The sequence below is a fragment of the Diabrotica virgifera genome, chromosome 2 (genome assembly GCF_917563875.1).
Source record: "Diabrotica virgifera virgifera chromosome 2, PGI_DIABVI_V3a".
Taxonomy (NCBI): Eukaryota; Metazoa; Arthropoda; class Insecta; order Coleoptera; family Chrysomelidae; genus Diabrotica; species Diabrotica virgifera.
In genome coordinates, this window is record NC_065444.1 from 75542481 (window position 1) to 75565395 (window position 22915).

Below are 22915 nucleotides of genomic sequence, written 5' to 3' on the forward strand. Positions count from 1 at the left end.
GATTTTTCATAAGCTACAAAAATGTTTTATATGGTTTTTTTCGTTAGATGCATAATTTTTAAGGTATTCGCAAAACACCGTCCGAAAAGGCGACCTTTTTCAATGAAAATGGCAAATTTTCAACTACGAATAACCCAAAAGGATTAAGTTTAAAAAAAATTATAGAGCAGTGCGGTGCTGCCGACGGCCCAATAATCCCTAAATTTACGACTTCTGTCCTTTTTGAATGAATAGTGTTAAGAAAATGCAATTTGTTTTCTAGAAATGAATGCTTACTTATATTTTTATATACAAATATTTTTGTACAGTATTTTTGCCGCCCTCTTATAATTTGCCGCCCTAGGCAACTGCCTATATTGCCTAATGGATAAAGCAGCTCTGGTAGGCAGCGTATTACTTATTTTAAGGTTTAATGTATCTCTATTTAATAAGAATGTTCTTTAGTTTATAGAAAGCGACTCTGGCTTTTTCAATGCGTATTCTTTTTTATTTGTTTATATCCCAATTATCATTAACGTTGGCACCCAAATTGGTAATACTGTGGACTCTAATTTTATTCCATATGCTCTGAGGTTCATTGGTGGTAACTCCGTTTTGCTGACAACCATAATTTTTGTCTCAGAAGTATTATGTTTTAGCCCATATTTATCACATATGGGGGTCACCCTGTTTACGGTGCAACTTTTTTTCATTGGAAGCAATCAGTACCCTGTCCTCTGCGTATCTGAGATGGTAGACATTAATTTCGTTGATTTTAATGCCTGGCATCTTCATCTAAGACTTCTTTGAAAATAAATTCGGAGTAGATATTAAAATGAAAAGGCGATAAAATATACCTTTATCTCACTCCACGTCGTATTTTCACTGCTTCTGTCGTATTCTGACCAATCCGTATGTGTGCACATTGATGCCAATACAAATTTTTGATAATACGGAGGTCTTAATTTATATTAATAAATAATTAATTTATTTTTGTAATCATATGGCTCAAGCACGTTTGAAATTAAACTATATAGAGCGTCTGCAGATCTATTCTTGCTAACATCAAAAAACCCTAAAAATCTTTCTGTTACCTGACCAACTTTGTTAACAAAACGGATTGTTAAAGTACACTGTGATTTTTCGGTTATATCAGTAGTATCGTCCGCTAGTATAGAAAAAAATTGACTTTCATTAATTTCTCTTGAAATTTCATTTTTTACGTAATCGGCAAGGCAATCTATTAAATCATTTTGTATTGTTTTTGACAAACCCGTGAACACCCCTTCTATTTTTTAACATAATCCTGGATTTCCTGATCGCGTTTAACTACTAAATTAAAATTTTTTTTAAAATTACCCATGTTTGAAGAATTGTGGCTCTCATTACGACCGCGAAATGCAAGTTCTTGTTTTACTAACAGAATTGTAACATCAATTTCTTCAAATTCTTCAATCTTTTTCAACTTCTTCATTATATATCTTATTAGATAGAGAAATTTGTCCAGCTAAAGCACTGTCAATAGTTTGTTTATTTTTTTCTAACCGTTTTAAACCTAAGCAATTGTTTAAATGTTCTTTCGAAGATTCATGTTTTTTTACACTAGCTGATAAATTTTTTAAATCTGAAGATCCCTGACTCACCCAAATATTTTGCTTCAAAGAGAGCAACAGACAAGGCCAACAGAAAAGTGAATTTTTAAAATAACTTCCGCTTAGCCATTTATGATTTTCATACCATATTGTTTTGAACGATCTCGAAAATGGTCGATTGTCTTTTGTCTTATCTGTGGATAAAATTGTTAAATTTGGTAAAGGCCGGCCCATTGAAATAATTTCTGATCTTTCTTGATTTTGGCGCCTTGAAAAAGGCGTCTCGATCAAACTGCATATTACATCGTTTAAAATATTCATATTCGATGACTAAAGTTTTTCCACCAATAAAACTAACACACCTACGTTTCAACAACGTCAAATATTACTTATTTTATTTATGTATCAAATAATAATTTACTCTTCGAATAAATTGATAAGTTAACAATTAACCTCGCTTTAAATTTTTAATTATCTATATAATCTAATAACACAATTCGTCAGTTTAACTTTAAATTATCCAAATTGTATTGAAACACAATAAAAATATAATGGACCACTGACAAATAACTATTCACAGATTTATTTGTCGTTAGTGAATTATTACTAAATTAATATAAAATTAAAATGCCCTTCAATAGACCGATCTCAAATTTACCTGTTTATTATTCAGTTTTCATAAACAAATTTAAATTGTCCTACCTAGTTTTATTCAATACTTAACCTACTAATAACAGCCAAAATCAAAAAACAATTATTTAAAATAGTTTCACAAGACACAAGAGAAGCAACTGATAAAATTTTGTAGGTCCGGCTATAAGACTCTGTGCCTATCCGCTATTTCAAAATCGTAGAATACGATCGCTACCAGCAGACCTGCAGCAGGCCTGCTCGCGTAAACAGAGAGAGATCGCACGTCAATTCGGTGTTGGCGTCGTTCTATTTCAGGCTACGTTTTCAAGTGCCTGACCAAGGAAGAATATAGAATCTTATACAGTACTACTGATACTACAAGGAGCGTACAATAATTATAACTACGGAGAAAATTTTTTGGATATTTTTAAAAATAATTTGGATAATTTTTGCTATTTTATTGTAGGTATTGTGTCAAAATTTATAAATTACAATTTTGAAATAAGTAATTTATAATAATAATTTATATTATTGTACTACATTTGAAAAGGGTAGGCGGCGCCTACCTTGCCTACCCCGACGGGCCACCCCTGCTTGGTCATCAATTCCCACCTGTTGCAAGACACCTATCAGTTTGTCGTGGGTGACTCGGCAAAATACCTTTTCGAAACCCATATATTATCCATACATCTTTGAACCATGTTTCAAGGTTGTTTCTGAAACCAAACTGCGTTTCGCTTAGTTGTATTTCTAGTTTGTTTTAATTCATTTTGTTATAAATTTTTGAGTGCAGTATTCTTAAAAATTGTTTTTTATGATTTCTATCAGCCAATTCTGAACCTCGTTTCTTTCAGCATCTTTGGCGATGCCACATAATGATTCTGAGCCTACTAATGTGTTTCTCCCGAGTCTTGTTTTGCCAGCCTTGTTTCCTCATTAGTTTTGATTTGGTAAGTGGGTTTTTTACAGCCAGAATAGCCGCTTAGCTATCTGTCCTTACTTACCTACTTAAGCCTTTCGGTCAGTAGCTAGTCTCTCTGCCTCTCTCCACCCAATATTTCTTTATGGGCGAGCCTTTCTAATATCTGCGTTCCATGTCCTTGCTGGCCTGTAGCTTCGTAGTAACTATCTGCATTATAAATGTTTCTTCTCTGTGCTTTTTGTATCTGTACTTATTGTGGACAAAAGTGAATATTGACCTAAGCTGTAAGATTTGTTATAATAATAATTGTGTTAGTTTTTGCAGTGAAGATTATTTCTTGTGTCACCATATCTGAATTCATCTGAAAGATGGATTCCTCAAGTGTAGCCTCAGTAGTATTTGGTTTACTATTCACTACATAATTTAGCCTCCAACTACTGCTTTAAGTCTCAAGATGGTCATAAAGGCTACCGTCGAAATATATAGCGGAGGGAGACCTGTGAAGGCATCTAAAGATGCCCTTCGTGTACTGTTCAAAGCTCCTCTCATATTTAGAAGCGCTTGTCTTTCTAGTGCTTTTTTCACCCTGTAGGGTGGTTTTGAGTTTGGAGTCCAGGGTTTCCCCTAAATACTTGACCTCATTGATTCTTTCTTGTTCCTCTACAAACAATTTCAACTCGCTAAGTCTAGTGAGCTTCTTCTTATTAGTAAAGGTCACTAATGTAGTTTTAAAAGTAGTATTGCAGTAAAATCACGTCGATCTAGTCAACTGATATTTCACCTTTTTAAAAGTAATTTTTACCGAAATTAAAATAGAGGGAGTATTTTTTCTGACATATTTTACCTGATAGTCTAATATTTTATTTTAACAGAACTATTGCTGTTTAAATAGATACGTCAAATATATTTTTTTAATAATTTACTCACTGCAGAGTTTGATGAGTTGTTGTAAACAATTCTGCCGATTATAAGGATACATTGTTATACTGTTCTTTCTAAGTGAAGTAGACCTGTTTGGTGTTATTTTGAATTTAAATTTAAAATTCATAAACTAATAATCTACATCTTTTAATTTTAAAACCTAAAAGATTTGCACACTTTTCAGATGTTTGGCTATATGCTTAGATAAACCTCAAAAAGCATGTCTTCTATGCGGAAAAGTTTTTAGAGAGTCTGATGCAGAGAAACCAATACAATGCCAAACTCCAGAATGTCTAGGTCTATATTGCGCAGAGTGTTTCGCAGATTTAAGAAACTTATGTACAGTATGTTTGTCTCCAATAGAATATGGTGACTTATCTGACTTAAGCGAAGAAAGGTAAGTTATGTTTTTATTAATAAATGGTATCATTGTATTTATCCACCAAGTACACCCAGCAAACAGACCGACGTGTTAATTACGTGAATTTTGGGTACATTTGTCACCAATATACGTAAATTGCTTACGTGAATTTCACGTGAAAATTTGGTTGGAATGTCACATTGAAAATACGTCTTAAAATTACGTGAATAACTCGTCTTCAATAGACGTGTTATTTACCTTAAATAGCAATAAAATCTTTCGGGAAATTCACGTTGCAAATACGTGTTGAATAACGTATCTTTTAGGGAATGTATATATTAGTATTCACGTGAAAGATACGTCCTCGGTTCACGTAAATATTTCGACCTTAATTAACTTATGAATCACGTAATTATTATCCTCATAATATGATATAAATAAAACAAGCATATAAAGTATTAACAATGTATTTATTTAGTAGAATTTAGAGACTTTAAAACATTTGTCCTGTATAATTATTATACAAGATAATGAACCAAAAATGGTACCGACCTAAAGACACATTAAAAAAATTGCCAACACAAAACACAACACAGGTAACTTTTTATTTCGAGGGGGACACTTCGACACTTTCTTGTTTTTTCTAATTGCATAATGGCACTTCAACCCTCGAGCAGTGAGGTAAACGTTAATACGAAAGACATTATTATAAATGTGTGTGTGTGTTTATGTTTTATTGGCACTGGTTTAAGCAACCAACTGGCCAGTCAATGTGTTTTGAATTCTCTCTTTTACAAAATATATGCTTAGTATCTAAATTTAAAACTATTAGTACTACTGTTTTTTTTTTACTCTGTTTTTTTTTTACTCTGTTTTTTTATTATTTTTTTTATTATATTTTTTAACATTTTTTTTATTACATTTTTTATTTTTTTTTTAGTTTTTTTTTTTATATTTTTTTATCGCGCTAAGACCTAAACCCGATTCAACCTCGCGGAGGTTTAGATCTTAGTAACTTTTTATTTTATTTAATTATTTTTTTTTTTATTTTTTTTTTCTTTTTTTCTCAGAGCTTTAATTTTAAACAATTAACATGGTTGTACAAAATTTTATAAACATCTAGATTGTTTGATTGTAAAAGGTATATAAGATTAAAAGGAAATTGTACATTAATTTGAACTAGATTGGCAAAAAAGTTTGATATTTCAATAAAATGTAAAGGACATTCTAATAGTATATGTTGTAGATCAGCTAGCTCTCCACATAAACATTCATCATTATCTACAAGTCCTATTTCTCTTTTGTAGACTGGAGTCAGACAGTGATTACTTCTTATTCGACAAATAGTTTTGATAAAGCCTTTGTTGGAAACTTGATTAAACCATGTCTTGATGGGAAGTGTAGGCTGGATTTTTTTGTAATAATTTCCTTTGTCTGAATTATTGTATTGTTCCTGCCATTTCGTCCGTTTGATAGATCTCATAATAGAAATTATGTCTCCCATAGGAAGTTGATAAGTATGCAGAGTGGATTCCTTCGTTGTTGCTTTTTTAGCCAGATCATCTACTATTTCGTTGTTTTTTATACCAATGTGTGCTTTTATCCAACACAATATTATATTTTTGCCCGATTTCAAAGCTTCACTGTTCATTGCTATGATGTCACTGATGATATAATTTTCTGCAAAATTATGTACATTATATTTCAATGTCTTTACAATGCTTTGGCAGTCTGTAAATATAACATAATTGAGTTCTTTTTGATTAATACATATTTTGTATGCTTCTTTGATTGCAATGAGTTCAGCTGTGAAAATTGTCATTTTATCAGGTAATCTGTTGTTTATTTTTATACTTTTTTGTGGGTAATATATAGCATATCCAACTTTTCCTTCCATTTTTGAACCATCCGTATATAATTTCTGATAACTCCCCCAGTTTTTTTGTACACACTGAAGGTGGTCTATTTTAGTAAGGAAGTCTGTCGCACGAATATTACTTAAATGACAGTTAACTGGAGATAAATAATCTTCATAATTTAGCTTTCGAGACGAGCTTTGTTCAATTTGGTGTATGTCGCCAATGGAATTAGAAACGTTGAGGAAGCTTTCCACAACTAAAAGCAGTTTCTTTTTTTCCCAGTAATAATGAGTTAGGTATGAGGTGGTTAAATGAACAATTTTATTTAATAGCAGTTTATCGTTAACCGCTGTTTTAACTATAAATTTCTCACTTAGGTATTCCCTGCGTAATGAAAGTGGAGGTTCATTAAGCTCACATTCCATGACCAATATAGGTGTGCTACGAAGATAACCAGTGCATAACCTAAGTGCCTTATTTTTGATCCTCTCGATTTTTTGGAGTACAGAGTTTGATGCTGAGCCATAAAAAATAGATCCATAGTCTAATATTGATCTTATCAAATTTCTGTATAGTAATATTGATATGTTTGGATCAGCTCCCCAGTTACTGACACTTACAGTCTTCATGATATTCATTGCATTTTCCATTCTTCGTAATATGTAATTTGTGTGTTCTTTCCAATTTAATTTGGAGTCTAAAAATACGCCAAGAAATTTTATTGAAGTTTTATAAGGAATACTAGTATTATCAAATTGTAGATGGCTTTGAGGAACATATCGTTTTTTAGTGAAGGTAACAATGGTTGATTTACTCTCTGATATTGTTAAGTTATTATCGGTAGCCCATTTTTTTATAATATTCAATGTCGATTTAAGGTAGTTATTACATCTATCTATTGACTTATTTTCTGCATATATCGCAACATCATCAGCGTACTGTAGGATTTTTATGTGTTGAGGAAGTTTAGTTTCTAAGTCAGCAGTATACAGTATATATAATATAGGACTTAGGATGCTACCCTGAGGTAGTCCCAAAGATGTGTATCGGGAGTTAGATTGATCTCCATTTAATCTAACGTGAACTGCTCGATTAATGTATAAGTTAATGATGTTCCATGTTACTATCTCGGGTATTCCTATTTCCAACATTTTCGCGTATAGTATGTGAAGATTAACGTTGTCGTAAGCCCCTTTTATATCTAAGAACAAAGCACTAACTGCTTTCTTATAAGTAAAGGAACTATAAATGTCTATTAAAAAGTGGCAGAGGCTATCTTGTGTGGATTTACCTTTTCTAAAACCAAACTGACTTCTTGGTAATAGGTCGTTCTTTTCTAGCCAAAATTCCAGACGGTTTTTAATAAGTCTCTCATATGTTTTTAGTATACAGGAAGCCAGACCGATTGGACGGTAAGAATCCCAATTCTTTGATGATTTTCCTGGTTTTAAAACCGGGATAATAGTGTAAACGTGCCAATCGTCAGGAATCTTTATGCGGCGCATCCAAATTTCATTATATATATTTAGTAGTGCAGCCTTACCAATTCTTGAAAGATTTGATAGCATCGAGTAATGGATATTATCGGCACCTGGTGCTGAATTTGAGGTTTTCTTCAACGCAAAGTTTAGTTCAGTGGCAGAAAATGGTTTGACTAGGAAACGGATTGGTTCTGGATAGTCGTACAGAGCAATTAGTTGTAAATCAGGAATTACTAATTCTGCAGACGGCGGTGTGATATTTTGATGGAACTCTTCTATCCACGAAGCTTCCGAAAGAATAACAGGGACTTTGTTCTTTGTTTTTCTATTTTTTATTCGGTTAACTTTTGACCATACATCTTTGATAGGGACTGACCTATTTAGGGATCCGACATAATCTCTCCAGCTATTTCTTTTAGTTTGTTTAGTGATCTTCTTGACATGTGCATCATCTTTTTTATACTTAAGTAGGTTTTCATGGTTTGGATTTTCTTTGAATATACAAAAACTTTCCTGTCTTCTTCTGACTGCTTCTTCACATTCTAAATCCCACCAGTATTTTCCTCTGGAAGTCGGTTTTTTTATTTTAAATTTGGGGATGCAGTAGGATGCAGTTGTATTTATATTGTGCAAAATTTGTTCATAAGAATTTATATCTTTAAATTGAGAGAATACATCTTCCGAATACTGTTCATATAATTTCCAGTCGGCATTCTTTAAATTCCACTTTTGTGAATATGGATTATATGTATGAGTTGGTTGATCCTCTAACTCTACTCTTATAGGTGTATGGTCTGAACCAAATAGGTCTTGAAGTGTTTTCCAAGTGATCAGGTGGTTTAAGTCAGGAGTACAAATGGTCAGGTCTATTGCCGATTTCGAGAAGTTCCTAAAGAAAGTAGGAGAGCCATCATTTTTGAATATTAAATTATTATCGTCTATACAGTCCATCAAGATTTTACCTTTCATATCTGTTTGGTTGTCTAGGCCCCAGGCAATGTGGTGAGCATTAAGGTCACCTCCTATTATAAATGGTCTTTCTATAGATGTTATGAAATTGTTCCATTGTTGTAACAATAACTTGGTTCCTGGGGGAACATACATAGATATAAATGTGACAGTATATGACTTAAACTTTATTTTTATTGCTACTTTATTGACGTTTATTAAATCTACTTTCATGGTGACTTCCTCGTAATATAGGTTTGAATTTATTAAAATTGCTGAGCCACCGCCAACAGTTACTGAAAAGCGGTCGTCTCTGACAATATTGTACCCGTGAAAGTTATAATACTTTTCTGGTTTAAATCTAGTTTCTGATAATAATGCGATATCAACTTTCTGGTCTTCTAATAGGTGGATAAGGTTTTCTCTATTAGAGTTAGCCGATCTACAATTCCATTGACAAATTACCAATCTATTCATTATTATATAAGAGAGAACTTAAAACTGATTGAATTGAATTTACTAGAACTGATTTTTCTGGAATTTCAAAATTTTTGTGATTTATGTTAGAGATAATACTTGTAACTATATTTGATATTAATTCTGTTAATTCTTTTGATGGTTCATGTATTTTAGATCCTTGTTCTGGATTAAATGTAGATTGATACGAAGAAGAGGTGATAATACCACCAGGTCTGTTGGACATGGGGTTTAACTTTATTATTTTTTGATGTTCCATTGTTACTTGGTCTGGTGAGGAAGAGATAGGTCGTTTGTATTTTGGTGGTTTTATTATTGTATATCTATTTGAAACTGAAGGTAGAGCGAACTGATTGGAAGATGTTTGAGACGTGGACAATTGAGTAAAGGAATATGAAGAGGATGGTGCATTCATATTTGGAGTTTGATGAGAATTTATCGAGGAATTATTGGCTGCTATAGATGCATAAGTTATCTTAGGAAAGAGTTTAATTGTTTCCTTAAAAGATAAGCTGTTTTCAGACATATAATGTTTTATTTTCTTTTGGCGATCAAATTCTGGGCATATCTCCCATTCATTAGTGAAGTGTTCACCTTCACAGGATAGACATTTTTTGTTAAACGATGATAAAGAACAAGAATCGGAAAGGTGAGATTCATGACACTTAAAACAGCGAGGATTACTTTTACACTGCTTACTCATGTGCCCATACCTATAGCAGTGGTAACAGATAATTACCTTTTGCTGGTATTTTTCAACAGTGTGTAAGACATGATTAATTACTACATACTTTGGTATATTCTGGCATTTAAAAGACACAATAACTGATTTTGTTGGATTAAATATTACTTTGTCATCTGCTACTATTTTTCTTGTTATTCGTTTCACATACTCAACCGAGAATTTGCAATGGTGATCAAATTCCTTTATTCTATTTTTAAGATATTCTTCCGATATATCTGAATCTATATCCCTTACTACACCTAGTTTAAACAATTGAAATTTTGGAATGTATGCGGTCAGATTTTTTTGAATAAGGAATTTGGAAGTAACTAAAGCATTTGCGCTACTATAATTTTTAAATGAGACCCTAACTCGGTTGCGTCCGATTGAGTCAATTTTTTTTATATAATTGTCAATTTCTGGATGTAACGTAAATAGGATCTCGCCTATTTTAACAGCGTTTAATTTTCCTGTAAAATTTAAACTGGAGTTTTCAATGAAAATGTAAAAAGGTCCTAAATCAATTTTTTCGTATAAATAAACAGGCCTGGTTTTTTCTGGTTGATCTGAGTTTACTAAAGTATTTTGTTTTTCATTAATATTGTTAAGATTAATACTACTACTTATCTTATTTTGAGGCTGGTTGGGTAGAAATCCATTTAAATCTTGTAAATCACAGCTACTATCCATCGAATTCTCAATATCAGGCGGTTCGCCTCCACTAGATGACTCCATAGAGGAGTTTTCAAGTAACGTTTAACTTATGAACACTTTCAAAATGTAAACTAAATAAGGAAAAGTTTAACAAAACTAAACAAACTAAATTAGAACGGTATAAATCAAATAATCCGCCAAAAATTAATATTTTTCGGAGAGATCTCCAAATTTAAATTAACTTTGACAATTATTTTGACGTATATCACATTATTATAAATAAACCCGCCCAAAATAAAACGAGGGAAATAAAGCTCTTCACGTTTCACTTTTTGTTGTGAGAAATGTGAGAAGCCAGAGAAGCTGATATTAGAGGTAATGATCATCGATTATAAAAATCGATTATTTTTAAATTGCAGTTAAACTATTCTACTTACTTTAAATTAGTATTACGAATTTTTTTTTGTTTTTAAATTTCTTCTACTAATAAACTAATAATTATTGGTCTTACTAAAAATCTATTTCAATACCAGAATAATATAAAAAAATATTCCTATCGAAACGTATCTATTATTCGATAAATAGATTAATTTAGTTTTCGAACCAACTATGTTAGTCACGTGATGGTATTTAAAGGAGGAGAAAGACTTGGTAGTACTTCAGTAGACTCGCAAGTAAGTCTCTCGGTAGCCGCCGAAGAGACAAGACGTGCAGAGTGCGGACGAGCAGCAGTAGCAGCGCAACAAGTCGAGGAGAGGGAAGTGCTTTGGTGTAACGTACTTCTTAGTACGGCTGTGAATGTAAGCACAGCAACACTAGAGCGCTCGCTCTCGCTAGACGCGAAGACGTGGAAGCAGAGGCAAAAGCCAACCTCTTGGATGTGGTGAAACTCAGGAAGTTTGATTTCATTGAATTTTCTGAGACATTGCAAACAAGGGTTGGAAAGCAGAATAAGCAATAGCGGGCTCGACGTGAGCCCGCTACGGGATACTCTCTGTGCCTCCGTTAGGAATGGGTACAGTTTAAAACACTGTGCCTCGACACTGCAAGGTGTAGTTATTTAGAATACATCTTGCAGCCCCGGCCCCTAAGGTCAGAGAGTTGAGAAAATCAAGAGGATCCCGTACCTAGTTCTGTCTAGGTACGAGAACTACCGCGCTGTTGTGCAGGGAGCCAACCCTGAAGTCGATGTGGTGTCGGGCCAATCGGCTGAAAAAAAGGCTTCTTCTAAAAGTTAGGTTACCGCTCCCAACCAAAGATGACACGAGTCAGATCTCGGTCACCCCCCAGATCCAAGGCGCTTTCCCCGCCAAGATATGCAGACTCTAAAGAGTCCCTCCTGTTACAGCACCCTGAAGAGAGCAGCGATGACCACTCCAGCGACCAGGAAGATGGAAAAGACGGTTTTACGATCCAAAATCGTAGAATAAGAAAAAAGAAAAAGAAGTTAAAAGGCAAGGACTCCACGCAGAACGTCGAGACCACCGAGAACGTCACCGAAGCCACCCAGGAAGTCGAGGATTCCCAGAACATCGAGGCCACCCAGGAAGTCGAGGACATGGACGAAGACGTCCCAGGCGCCGAAGGCGGGGGCACTACCAAACGTCAGCGGGTTGAAGAGGATGCCGCCAGCGAAGACGAGCTGACAAAGGCCAACGCAGAAATCAACCGACTCAGAACCCTGATGAAAGAATTTGCAGCAAACGTTGATGCAAACAACAAAAAATACGAAGAGGTGATCGCACAACAGAAGGCAGAGATCAAAGAGCTGAATACGGAGATTCGACGAATGAGCGAAAAGATGGATGCCAGATTCGACGAGTTGATAGCTCTCCAGAAACAACTCGCAAAGAAATCGGAGAAGAAAAACCCCGAAAAGACGGACAAAAAGCCACCAGTAGAGCAGCCTGCCACCAAAAAGATGACCACCGAGCAGACTCGACCACCCAGCCAGAAGGCTACCACCTCGACGAAGGAGGCGTCCACCCAACAGAGGAAAAAGAGAAAGGAAGAGTTTCCACCCCTGGTGACACACCTTCCACTAACCGACGAGGAAGACGCCACATGGACGTCCAACCAAGAAAAAGCCATGAAACTAGCTCCCCAGGTACAGCTACCCCTCCACGAGGAACCAGTGCCATCCACGAGCACAGATAGGGACGCGCTTGCCGCTTCCAGTCAAACTGATACAGTGTCAATGGAAACAAACCAAAACGAAGAAGACGCCGAAGAAGCCGTGTTACCTGAAAACCAGGTAACACCATACAGAAAACCGCCTGTAATTAAGTTACAGAGTGTCAGCGAGACAGGGGCTATTCTTACCATAGCCCAGGGCAAAGGCATCATCACCACAAACAAAATCTCCAGAAGTGGCAGAGAGACGCTCATCCAGGCTAAAAGCCCGGATGACTACAGAAAGATGACAAGGATAGTGGAGGAATATGCAGAAGCATACGCCGCCAAAGAGAAAAAGAGGCTACAATGGATAGCCTTTCCACTCGACGAAGACAGGAAACCAAAATTAGTGTTACGAGGATTGGCCACGAATACCACCGAGAAGGCAATCCAAGAAGACATGGCAAACCAATATGGAATAACCTGCCACACAGCACGTAACATGTCTACGAGAGTAGGGAAAAGGAGGCCACTACCCATGTTTGTCATGACACTGGATCAGGAAGACGTGGAAAAAGCAAAGCGGGTAACGAACCTGTGCCACATGAAAGTTGTGGTAGAGGACCTACACAAGGCAGCAGGACCGACGCAGTGCTTCAACTGCCAAGGGTACCATCACGCCCAGAACTCGTGTCACAAGGACCCGAGATGTGTGAAGTGCGGCGAAGAACACCACTCAAAGCAGTGCCAGAGAGCCAGAGAAGTCAAGGCAACGTGTGCCAACTGCAATGGGAGCCACCCAGCCAACTACAGAGGATGTCCTAGGTGCCCAACCTGGGGGAGGCCTCCACCACAGAGGTCACAACAGCGACCACCACCAAACCGAAGACAGCAGGCAACCGGGGTATCCTACGCGCAAGCCACGCAGGGAGACCAACCAGCGCAGAACAACACACCGTCCAACCGACCAACCCTCCCAGACGAAGAGTACCTAGTCAGGATGGTCACAAACATCGTGACTAAGGTAGTCCAAGAGGTGATACTCAGCACCAGGCAGGCACAGAACTAATGGCAGAGAGGGGATACTTGAGGATAGGCTCCTGGAACCCGGGCGGCATAACCACAAATCAGAACATACTAGATGAACTCGCCAACAGATACGAGATGGACATCGTAGCAATTCAGGAAACAAAACTGACCAACAACTTCAACCTAAAGTTTCCTGGATACGACGTATATAGGAACGACCTCACTAGAAGATCAGGAGGAACGGCCATCCTAGTAAAGAAGGGTATTAGACACACCAGTTACACTACTCCACCACTGGTCAACATGGAAGCCACAACAATAGAAGTTAACATGAGGCAAGGCGCAATAAGGATCACATCAGCCTACGTAAGACCACAAGACCCTTTAATGGACGATGACCTAGATGCGTTCCTAAACATCGCCGAACCATCCATCATAATAGGAGACCTGAATGCAAGATCCCCCAACTGGAACGACAGAGCTACGAACAGGAATGGACGACTACTAAACAGATACATAGAAAACAACGAAGACACAATGGCAATGGGCCCAGAAGAACCTACCCACTACCCAGGAAACGCACTCCCGACACACATCGACTTAGTTGTAGCCAAAAACCTAGGACTGCAATCAGAATTAATCACGCTGGACGAAGGATCAACTGACCACCACCCCATCCTATTAGAAATCGGAACATGGGAAGAGACAAACCCGCCAAAAAGAACAAAAAAGAAAATAAAGTGGACTAACTACAAAAGGTTAGTAAGTGAAGGAATAAACATAGTGCCAGTAATAAACAATCCAGAAGAAATAGAAGGAAAAGTCCTAGAGTTCGAAAATATCATCCAAGAGGCAATTAGAAACAGCACAACAGAGGAAGATGTCGAGATATTCATGGGAAGGTTCAAAGACATACCACAAGAAACACAAGAGTTGATAAGGGAAAAAAATAGAGCAAAGAAAACAGCAAAAAGAACAAGAAACAGAGTAGATAAATCCTGGGCAAATATTTTAAATACGGGATTTAAAAATGGGACAACTTTGTACAAGAGATGGAAGAACAAGACTCAAACATGAGAAATGTCTGGAAGCTCCAGAAAATGTTGAGAAGCGACAGGAAACCCATCCCCCACTACATGGAAGATACGGCATGGTATACACCATAGAAGATAAAGCAGAGGCAATGAGGACTACACTCGAAGATGAATGCAGACTGAACTTCCACCAAGATGAAGACGACGACTTCCTGGAAGAAGTCGAAGAACAAGAAGAAGGACCAGAAGACCCAGAGGACTTCATCCCCCCAACATCACCGGAAGAAATCAATGAACATATCAAAAATAGTTCACCGAGAAAAGCGCCTGGCCTCGACGAAATAACCAACAGAGCCCTAAAATATTTGCCCAGAAAAGCTATAGTGTATTTCACAAATATTATAAACGCAATATTAAGATTCAAGACATTCCCAAACAGATGGAAAGAGGCCCGTGTCATCATGATTCCAAAACCTGGCAAGAATCACACATTCCCACAGAACTACAGGCCAATCAGCTTACTTCCAGCGATCAGCAAGATAGTGGAAAGAGTCATCCTCAGCAGACTGCAAGCGGAAACAACCCAACTAAATATCATCCCAGAGGCTCAATTCGGATTTAGAGCAGAGCACTCCAGCGAACTACAAGTCCTCAGGCTAACCGAGTACATAGCAGCCGGTTTCAATGATAAGCAGTACACTGGAGCAGCGTTCCTGGATGTAAGCAAGGCATTCGACAGAGTCTGGCACAAGGGGCTCCTATTCAAAATGCGGGATTACGGGTACAGCGGAGCGATGACGAGGCTAATCTCGTCGTACTTGGGCGGCCGGAGGTTCAGGATTCGGATAGGACAAGTCCTGTCCGAACTCGGAATCCCGGAGGCTGGAGTACCACAGGGAGCGGTCTTGTCACCCCTGCTGTACACGATATACACCGCAGATGTACCTAGAACACCAGGTACCCTCATGAGCCTCTACGCCGACGATACAGCAATAGCGGCCAAGCATAGAAACGCAGATATAGCAGTGACCAACCTACAAACTGCACTAGAAGAAATTGAAGCATGGTGTATCAAATGGAAGATAGCCATAAATTCAGAGAAAACACAAGCGGTTCTATACAAGAAAGGGAGACAGCAGCCAGAGGAACAATTGAGGGTGCAGAACAGGCCCATCGAGTGGAAAAACGAAGCCAAATACCTAGGAGTCATTATGGATAAAGGATTAACCTTCCAAAAACACGTAGAAGCCACAGTCCAGAAGGCCAACATAGCAAGAGCGAATCTAAGAGGACTCACAGGCAGAAAAAGTAAACTAACACTCAAAACAAGGTTAAGATTGATAAATAGTATAATCCTACCGGTATTAACTTATGCGTCTCTCGCATGGGGACACGTATGTAATACACACAAGAAGAAGATCCAAGCAGTCCATAACAACAGCTTGAGGGAGGCCGTCAGAGTCCCAAGATATGTAGCTGAAAGATTCCTGTTCAGAGAACTCCAACAGGTGAGAGTCACAGAAACCATGACAGACAAGGCAAGGGTCAAATTCGCAGAATTAGAACATCACCCAAATTACATACTGCGAGAGACGCTAAGATACGACGAGTTCCACCGATGGAAGCACAGACGCCCGAAACAACAAATTATAGGATAAACTAAAAGTGATAAGTGATAGTAGTGTGTTCGTAGCTCGAAACAAGTGCCGAAGATAGCGTTACCCACGAAGTCCAAGTACCACGACCACCTCCAAGGTAAGCAAATATTAGAAAATTAGAAGGGCCTTAAGCCCCCAAAAAAATTCATATAAAATAAAAAAATGGCGAAAGCCCCCAAAAAAATTAAAAAAACCAAAAACACAAAAAAATTAGAGCATCGAGTCATCGGGCGGGGCCCAGCAGGGCCCAACAGGGCTCAGTGGGGCTCGGCACGATGACTCGGGGCCCAAGCAAGCAATTTTTAGTACCGCGGATATGTTATTAAGAAGATAAAGGCGTAGAGCGCATCACGCTGGGCCTAGTTTTTTGCATTCGATTAGGATACCACAGTGGAATCTTATTACCCAGGGTTCCATTGTGAAGAGCATTTGGCTACGATAGTTGTGCCTCCATCGCGCATCAGCGTGCTATGGGGGGGAAAGGGATGGCCTGGGGCATTGGAGCGAGGTGGGGTGATCCCTGTATAACTCGGGTCAAAACACCTCGCCCCAATGACTTGTTACACCCGAATGTACTCCTTCGAGAGGGTGAACAAATCCCACAGGTCGGGTTAAATCAAATTGCTTGCTTGCTTGGTAGTACTTCATCACCGCGTGCGATTTGAAAATAAGACTCAACATCATTTTAGCTCCTGTGATATTTTAAAAAAAAATAGCTTCAAATTAAAGTTGGATTGAAATAGTTATGCTAAATGATCTTAAAAGCGAAATCATAAACTTTTTGTTTAAATATTGGTATTATTTACATTACTTTTACGTGAAATACATCTAATTTTTCGACGTCCATAAAATACAATTAGTAAAATTCAAGCGATACGTATTTAACCAACACCGTTGTAAAATTTTGTTTCCAAAATATTTCTCAAAATTTAACCAAAGGAAGTTATTTCTGTTTCGTGATTATTACGTGAAATAAACGTACCTTTGCGATGTAACCAAAATTCACAAATATTATAAAAAAAACATGTACTATATTCGTCATTATGATTTTATATTATTCTAATGTCAAACATGTATAAAGAAAGCACTAATATATAGGTGAATGATTTGGCACTGAAATACGTTTTTTTCCCGTCATAAATCACCGAGTTACGTATTCGTTGAAATTTGCCGTATATTTAACGTAATTATCACGTAATTGGGCTCAAGTCTGTTTGCTGGGCAGTCGAACCCGCTTATTAAAATACCGGTTATTAGGAATAACAGCACTGATAATCATCTATGTAGATCAAAAACGTCCTGTAATAGATGTGGCCCTTTGAGGGTTTTTTAAATATACATTTTATAAAGGATTTTTCATTAATTTTTTGTGATTAAGGGTATACAGCCAGCTACAGAAAGAATTTTATCCTTATTGATTTTGGTTATTCTCTCCGAGCGCTAACAAACTGTCAAATCAAAATCGACCGACCTACTCATGGTGGCGGTTGGTTGAAATGCTTCTAAGGACGATTTAGTGTACGTTTAAATGGGATATTTTAAAATAATGCCATATCACACTATTTGTTGTGTTGTTCACTGTAAAAATACATAAAGAAATAGTGATGCGATATACTTTTATTTTCCTCGTTCCCAAAAAGACTTCGATTAGAATAAAATTGATTATTGCGCTAAAAAAGATAAAGTGAGGTTAACTTTTCCATATATACAAAGGATATGGCAATATGCACATGATATAATAATATTATTTACATTTTTATAAGTTTTGTACATATTACATACACTTTTTAGCTCTGAAACGTACGGATACGGTATGTCCTATATAACCTCACTATCGCAAATTATGTCAATAAATCTTTATTAACGACATAAAATATTTTTGGTAAACTATAAATGACACTATCAAACAATAACTAATGAATTCTAACAATTTGTATTGGATTAATATCACTAGAAAATAAAATATTCAAGTTTAACAAAATAATCCCATAAGACTCAATGCTAAAACGTCCTTACAAAATTGTTAGCGTGTCACGTGACTGTAAATAGAAGGGAGACGCACGGTGCGGATAGGAATATTCCGATTTAAAAAATAGAAATTTCAGGTCCCGAAACGTTTCTACTAACCAACATACCAATAATCGGTTACTAGAGAATATCACGGTTATAGGAATACTTTTGCTTGGCTCGAAGGCTATTCCAATAAGCTGGTTCGACTGCTACTCCAGGGAAATAAGGCAAAAATATACCATGTTCGGGACACTTGAGCAGCCAGGTTGCAAATGGGTTTTTTGGGTACTATATAGGGTGAGTGTATACCTAATACATTATACATACAAAAATGCCCGTCACAGTTCGGACGAGAAATTTAGTTATTAACAAATAAGTGTCAAAAATGGCAGTTTTTTTGTTTAAATCGCTACGGGTAAAAATAGGGTAATTAAATATCTTATTTATACTGTTATTCTTTTAGTAGATGAGCCAAGGTTTAAAATGGCAGTTTTTGAATTTCGGTTCGATTATTTGTTGCTTCAGAAATTGCAAAATAAAACTTAAATTTCGAAAATAAAAAAATTGCTATAACTTTTGTGAAAATGACCTTAAGATTTTCGTATTGCAATAAAAGTTGAGACAAACAGTTCATATAATGCACAAAAAATTTTAAGGCGATTCGTCAATTAGTTTAAATTTTATTCAATTTGTTTATCCCAATGAGCTTTTTTTTCACAATATTATTGTTCAGAAAATAGTAATGTAATAGCAATTCTGTGAAAACCGCATGAAGGAAGAAAAGTCATGATTTCAACGTATTTTAAAAAAATCATTAAAAAGTCATTTTTATCATTCCAAAAACATTTTACTAAAGTAGGGTCATTTTTAGTTCATAAACAATTTGAATAACTTTGTTCATATTGACTGTAGATTAAAACTACTTTGGGAGTTGAAAAGCTGGTATTTTTATACGAATTTAAAAAAGCACTATTTGCCTAGGTTAATTACAGTCAGACTTAGCCACTTTTTTTATTTAATTGACAGCTACTTTGTTTATAACAATTAAGTAACTCAACTAGCGCCATTTCGAAGTTGAAGGTATATAGTTTATGTGTAAAAGTTTGAGTAAACTTTAAGCTTCAACAGAGTTGTTAATAAAGCTTTAAAAATAACGTTCTAACGAAATCGATTTGTGGTCGGTGGAAATCAATTATTAAAATCCGTGCACTCAAAAAATGAAACTGATTCTTCAAACATATGCTGCGATTAATATCTCCAGAGCTTGTTGATGGATTTTGATCATAATTTTTTAAAATTGTATGTACTCGTAGTCTTGTAGAGTACGTTATGTACGTAAATCCCCACCTAACATTTCAAAAGGTTCAAGGGAGTTCCCCTAATCACTCAGGGATATGAAAAATAGATTACGACCGATTCTAAGACCTACCGAATATACATATATAATTTTATAAAAATCGGTCAAGCGGTCTCGGAGGAGTATGACAACTAACACTGTGACAGGAGAATTTTATAGATGTAAATATATAGATGGGTATTAACAAATAGGGGTTGGTGATGGAAAAGTGTAAATTAAGGGTTGTATGTATCCTACATCACATAAAATTAAGATAGACAATTTTGTCCAAAAAAAATTTAAAAAATGTCAGGGGACAACCCCCCTATAACTTATGGGTATAAAAAATAGATTAAAACCTATTCTAAGTCCCATAGGATACACTTGTAAAATTTCATAAAAATCGGCCAAGCCGTTTCGGAGTACTATGGTAACTAACACTGTTACAGGAGAATTTTATGTATATTGAAGTAACTGTGAATTAAATAATAAAAGTGGCTAACTTTGACCGTAATTAACATAGGCGAAAAGTTTTTTTTGAAAATTTGTGTAAAAATACCAGCTTTTGAAATTCCAAGGTAAATTTACTCTACAGTCAATATTAACAAAGCTATTCAAATTGTTTCAAAGCCAAAAATGACTCTACTTTAGTAAAATATTTTCGTAGCGACAAAAATTACTTTTTAATGATTTTCTTCAATAATTTGAAAACAAGACTATTGTTCTTTCATGTGGTTTTCACAGAATTTCTATATAATTATTATTTTCTGAACAATAACATTACAAAAAAAAGCTCTTTGGGATAAACAAATTGAATAAAATTTAAACTAATTGACGAACCGTCTTATAATTTTTTGTGCAGTATATGGACTCTTTGACTCAACCTTTTTTGTGAAATATAAAAGTGGTAAGATCACTTTCGCGAAAGTTATAGCAAATTTTTTATTTTCGAAATTTTAGTTTTATTTTGCAATTTTCGAAGCAAAAAATGATTGGACCAAAATTAAAAAACTTCCGTTTTAAATATTGGCTCATCTACTAAAAGAAGAATACTATGAATAAGATATTTAATTATCCTATTTTTACCTGTAGCGATTTAAACGAAAAAACTGCCATTTTTGACCCTTATTTGTTAATAACTAAAATTCTCGTCCGAACTGTGACGGGCATTTTTGTATGTATAATGTATTAGGTATATAGTACCCAAAAAACCCATTTGCAACCTGGCTGCTCAAGTGTCCCGACAAGAACCTTATTTCCCTGGAGTATGCGGCTGTGGTCCTTCGAGTTATCAAGCCCATGAATTTTGATTATTTTTTTATTTGTCTTGGTACAGTCGAACCCGCTTATTGGAACAGCCTTCGTGCCAAGCAAAAGTATTCCTACAACCGGGATATTCTAATAACCGATCATTAGTGGCTAGTGGAAACGTTTCTGGACCTCAAAGTTCTAGTCCTTAAAGCGGGATATTCCTATAACCGGTATTCTAATAAGCGGGCTCGACTGTATTTCTTAATGTTATTTTGCAATAACTTCTAGTAATTTAAAGCACGTAAAATTAAACTCTATAATAAAGGAACCTTAAGAAAAGCAGCTAAAGAAGTACCTACTAGGCATGAAAGGTTAACAAATAAGAACAAGAACGAATGACTGGTTTAACGGATGATGTCCAATTATAATAGAAAGAAAACAGAGATCGCATTTACTGGTGCAGCAAGGCACCCCAGGCAAACAACTGACGTCAATAACGTCGAGGAAACGTCAGTTTTTGGTTGAATATCTACACGTGTTTGAACATTACGTCGTAGAAACGTCTTTTGTAGGTGATTTTAAATACGTAAGATTAATGACGTTAAAATGCGTTTAAAAACACGTTTTCATTTGATACCCTAAGTCTGACGTCACAAAATTGGGAGGAGTTTAACTTAGTAATGATTAATTATGACTCTAAACAATTTCCATAAGAAATTTTTCATTTATTGTTTACATGCTTTGTGCGCTAAAATAAGACGTTTCATTTAGATATTTAGTTGAAGAAACGTGGTAATTAAGAGGTTTTTGTTCGTTTTTCTCAAGTGAGTTAGTTCAATGCAATAGTTCTTCTTGAAAAATGTTTGAGGTTATGTTATTTGTTTTGTTTTGGTGTTTATTTTCTGTTAATGAACTAATTATGTGTTATCGAGTTTAATTAAATTAATTTGTTAATAAATTATTTATTAGTTTATATGTTGTTTCAGTTTTGACACAGTAAGTATACCTATATAAAAAGTGAAAATTCTATATTTGTTGTATTGAGGGTATTGTAATTCTATACATTTTAGATAGTCTTCCATTTGGTTTTACTTTCAGCCTATGGGCTAAATTTAAAACAGTTAAATGAAAAATTGCAGTTCGAACAATGCCCATACGAATAATTGTTGTGTATTTTTGAAACCATAAAATGAAAAATAATCTAAACACCACATAAAAACTACGTTATTGATATCACGTAGTTTAAAACGTGATAAAAATGACGTCAATTGTGGTGGGAAAAATTCGCGTGACTTTCGACGTCGAAAAAACGTGATAAACTGACGTGGTTTGGTGATAATTATGACGTATTTTAAACGTTTTGCAAACGTTATTTGGTTGCCTGGGACAGAACCAGACAAGCAAAAGAGGAATATAATCAATTACATACAGAAAAAAGGAAATCAATCAAAGAAAGAGGGAAGGAAATATGAAAAAAAAACTGTAAGAACCACAAGAGCCAACAGAAACTGGACAAAAGCAAAAAAGGATTCAGACCGAGAACAACGATGTGTAGAGATAAGGAGATTAATACATATATTGACAGGACAGCAAGAAATACTAAGAAGATAGACAGGCCATTAAGGAAAAGCTTGATAGACATAGGAGGGAGGCGAACTGTGATAAATCGTTAGACCAAGCCGAAAACAGAGCAAATAGTCCACCAAAAATAGCCGAGGTTAGACTAGCAGTAAATAAATTAACGAACAATAAATCACCAAGATCGGATCAAATAACATGAGATGATAACAAAAATATTGTTGAATAAGCAGTTACCAGCGTACTATAAAAGCGTTAAACACACCATTAGGGGAGTGCAATTAGAACGAAAAGATACAATGTTTCGGAAAAAATCAAACAAGGTTATATTTTTCTAAAACTTTTTTTGTTAG

General features: G+C 35.8%; 1 protein-coding gene across 1 annotated transcript in view; it reads left to right on the forward strand.

The window, feature by feature from the left end:
• LOC114333517 (DC-STAMP domain-containing protein 2-like) overlaps positions 1 to 22915 on the forward strand; it is a 186374-nt gene that overhangs the window by 126328 nt on the left and 37131 nt on the right. Inside the window, exon 10 of the mRNA XM_050643805.1 lies at positions 4232 to 4444. Within this exon, the coding sequence (XP_050499762.1) occupies positions 4232 to 4444 (213 nt within the window). The remainder of the gene's footprint in view (positions 1 to 4231; positions 4445 to 22915) is intronic.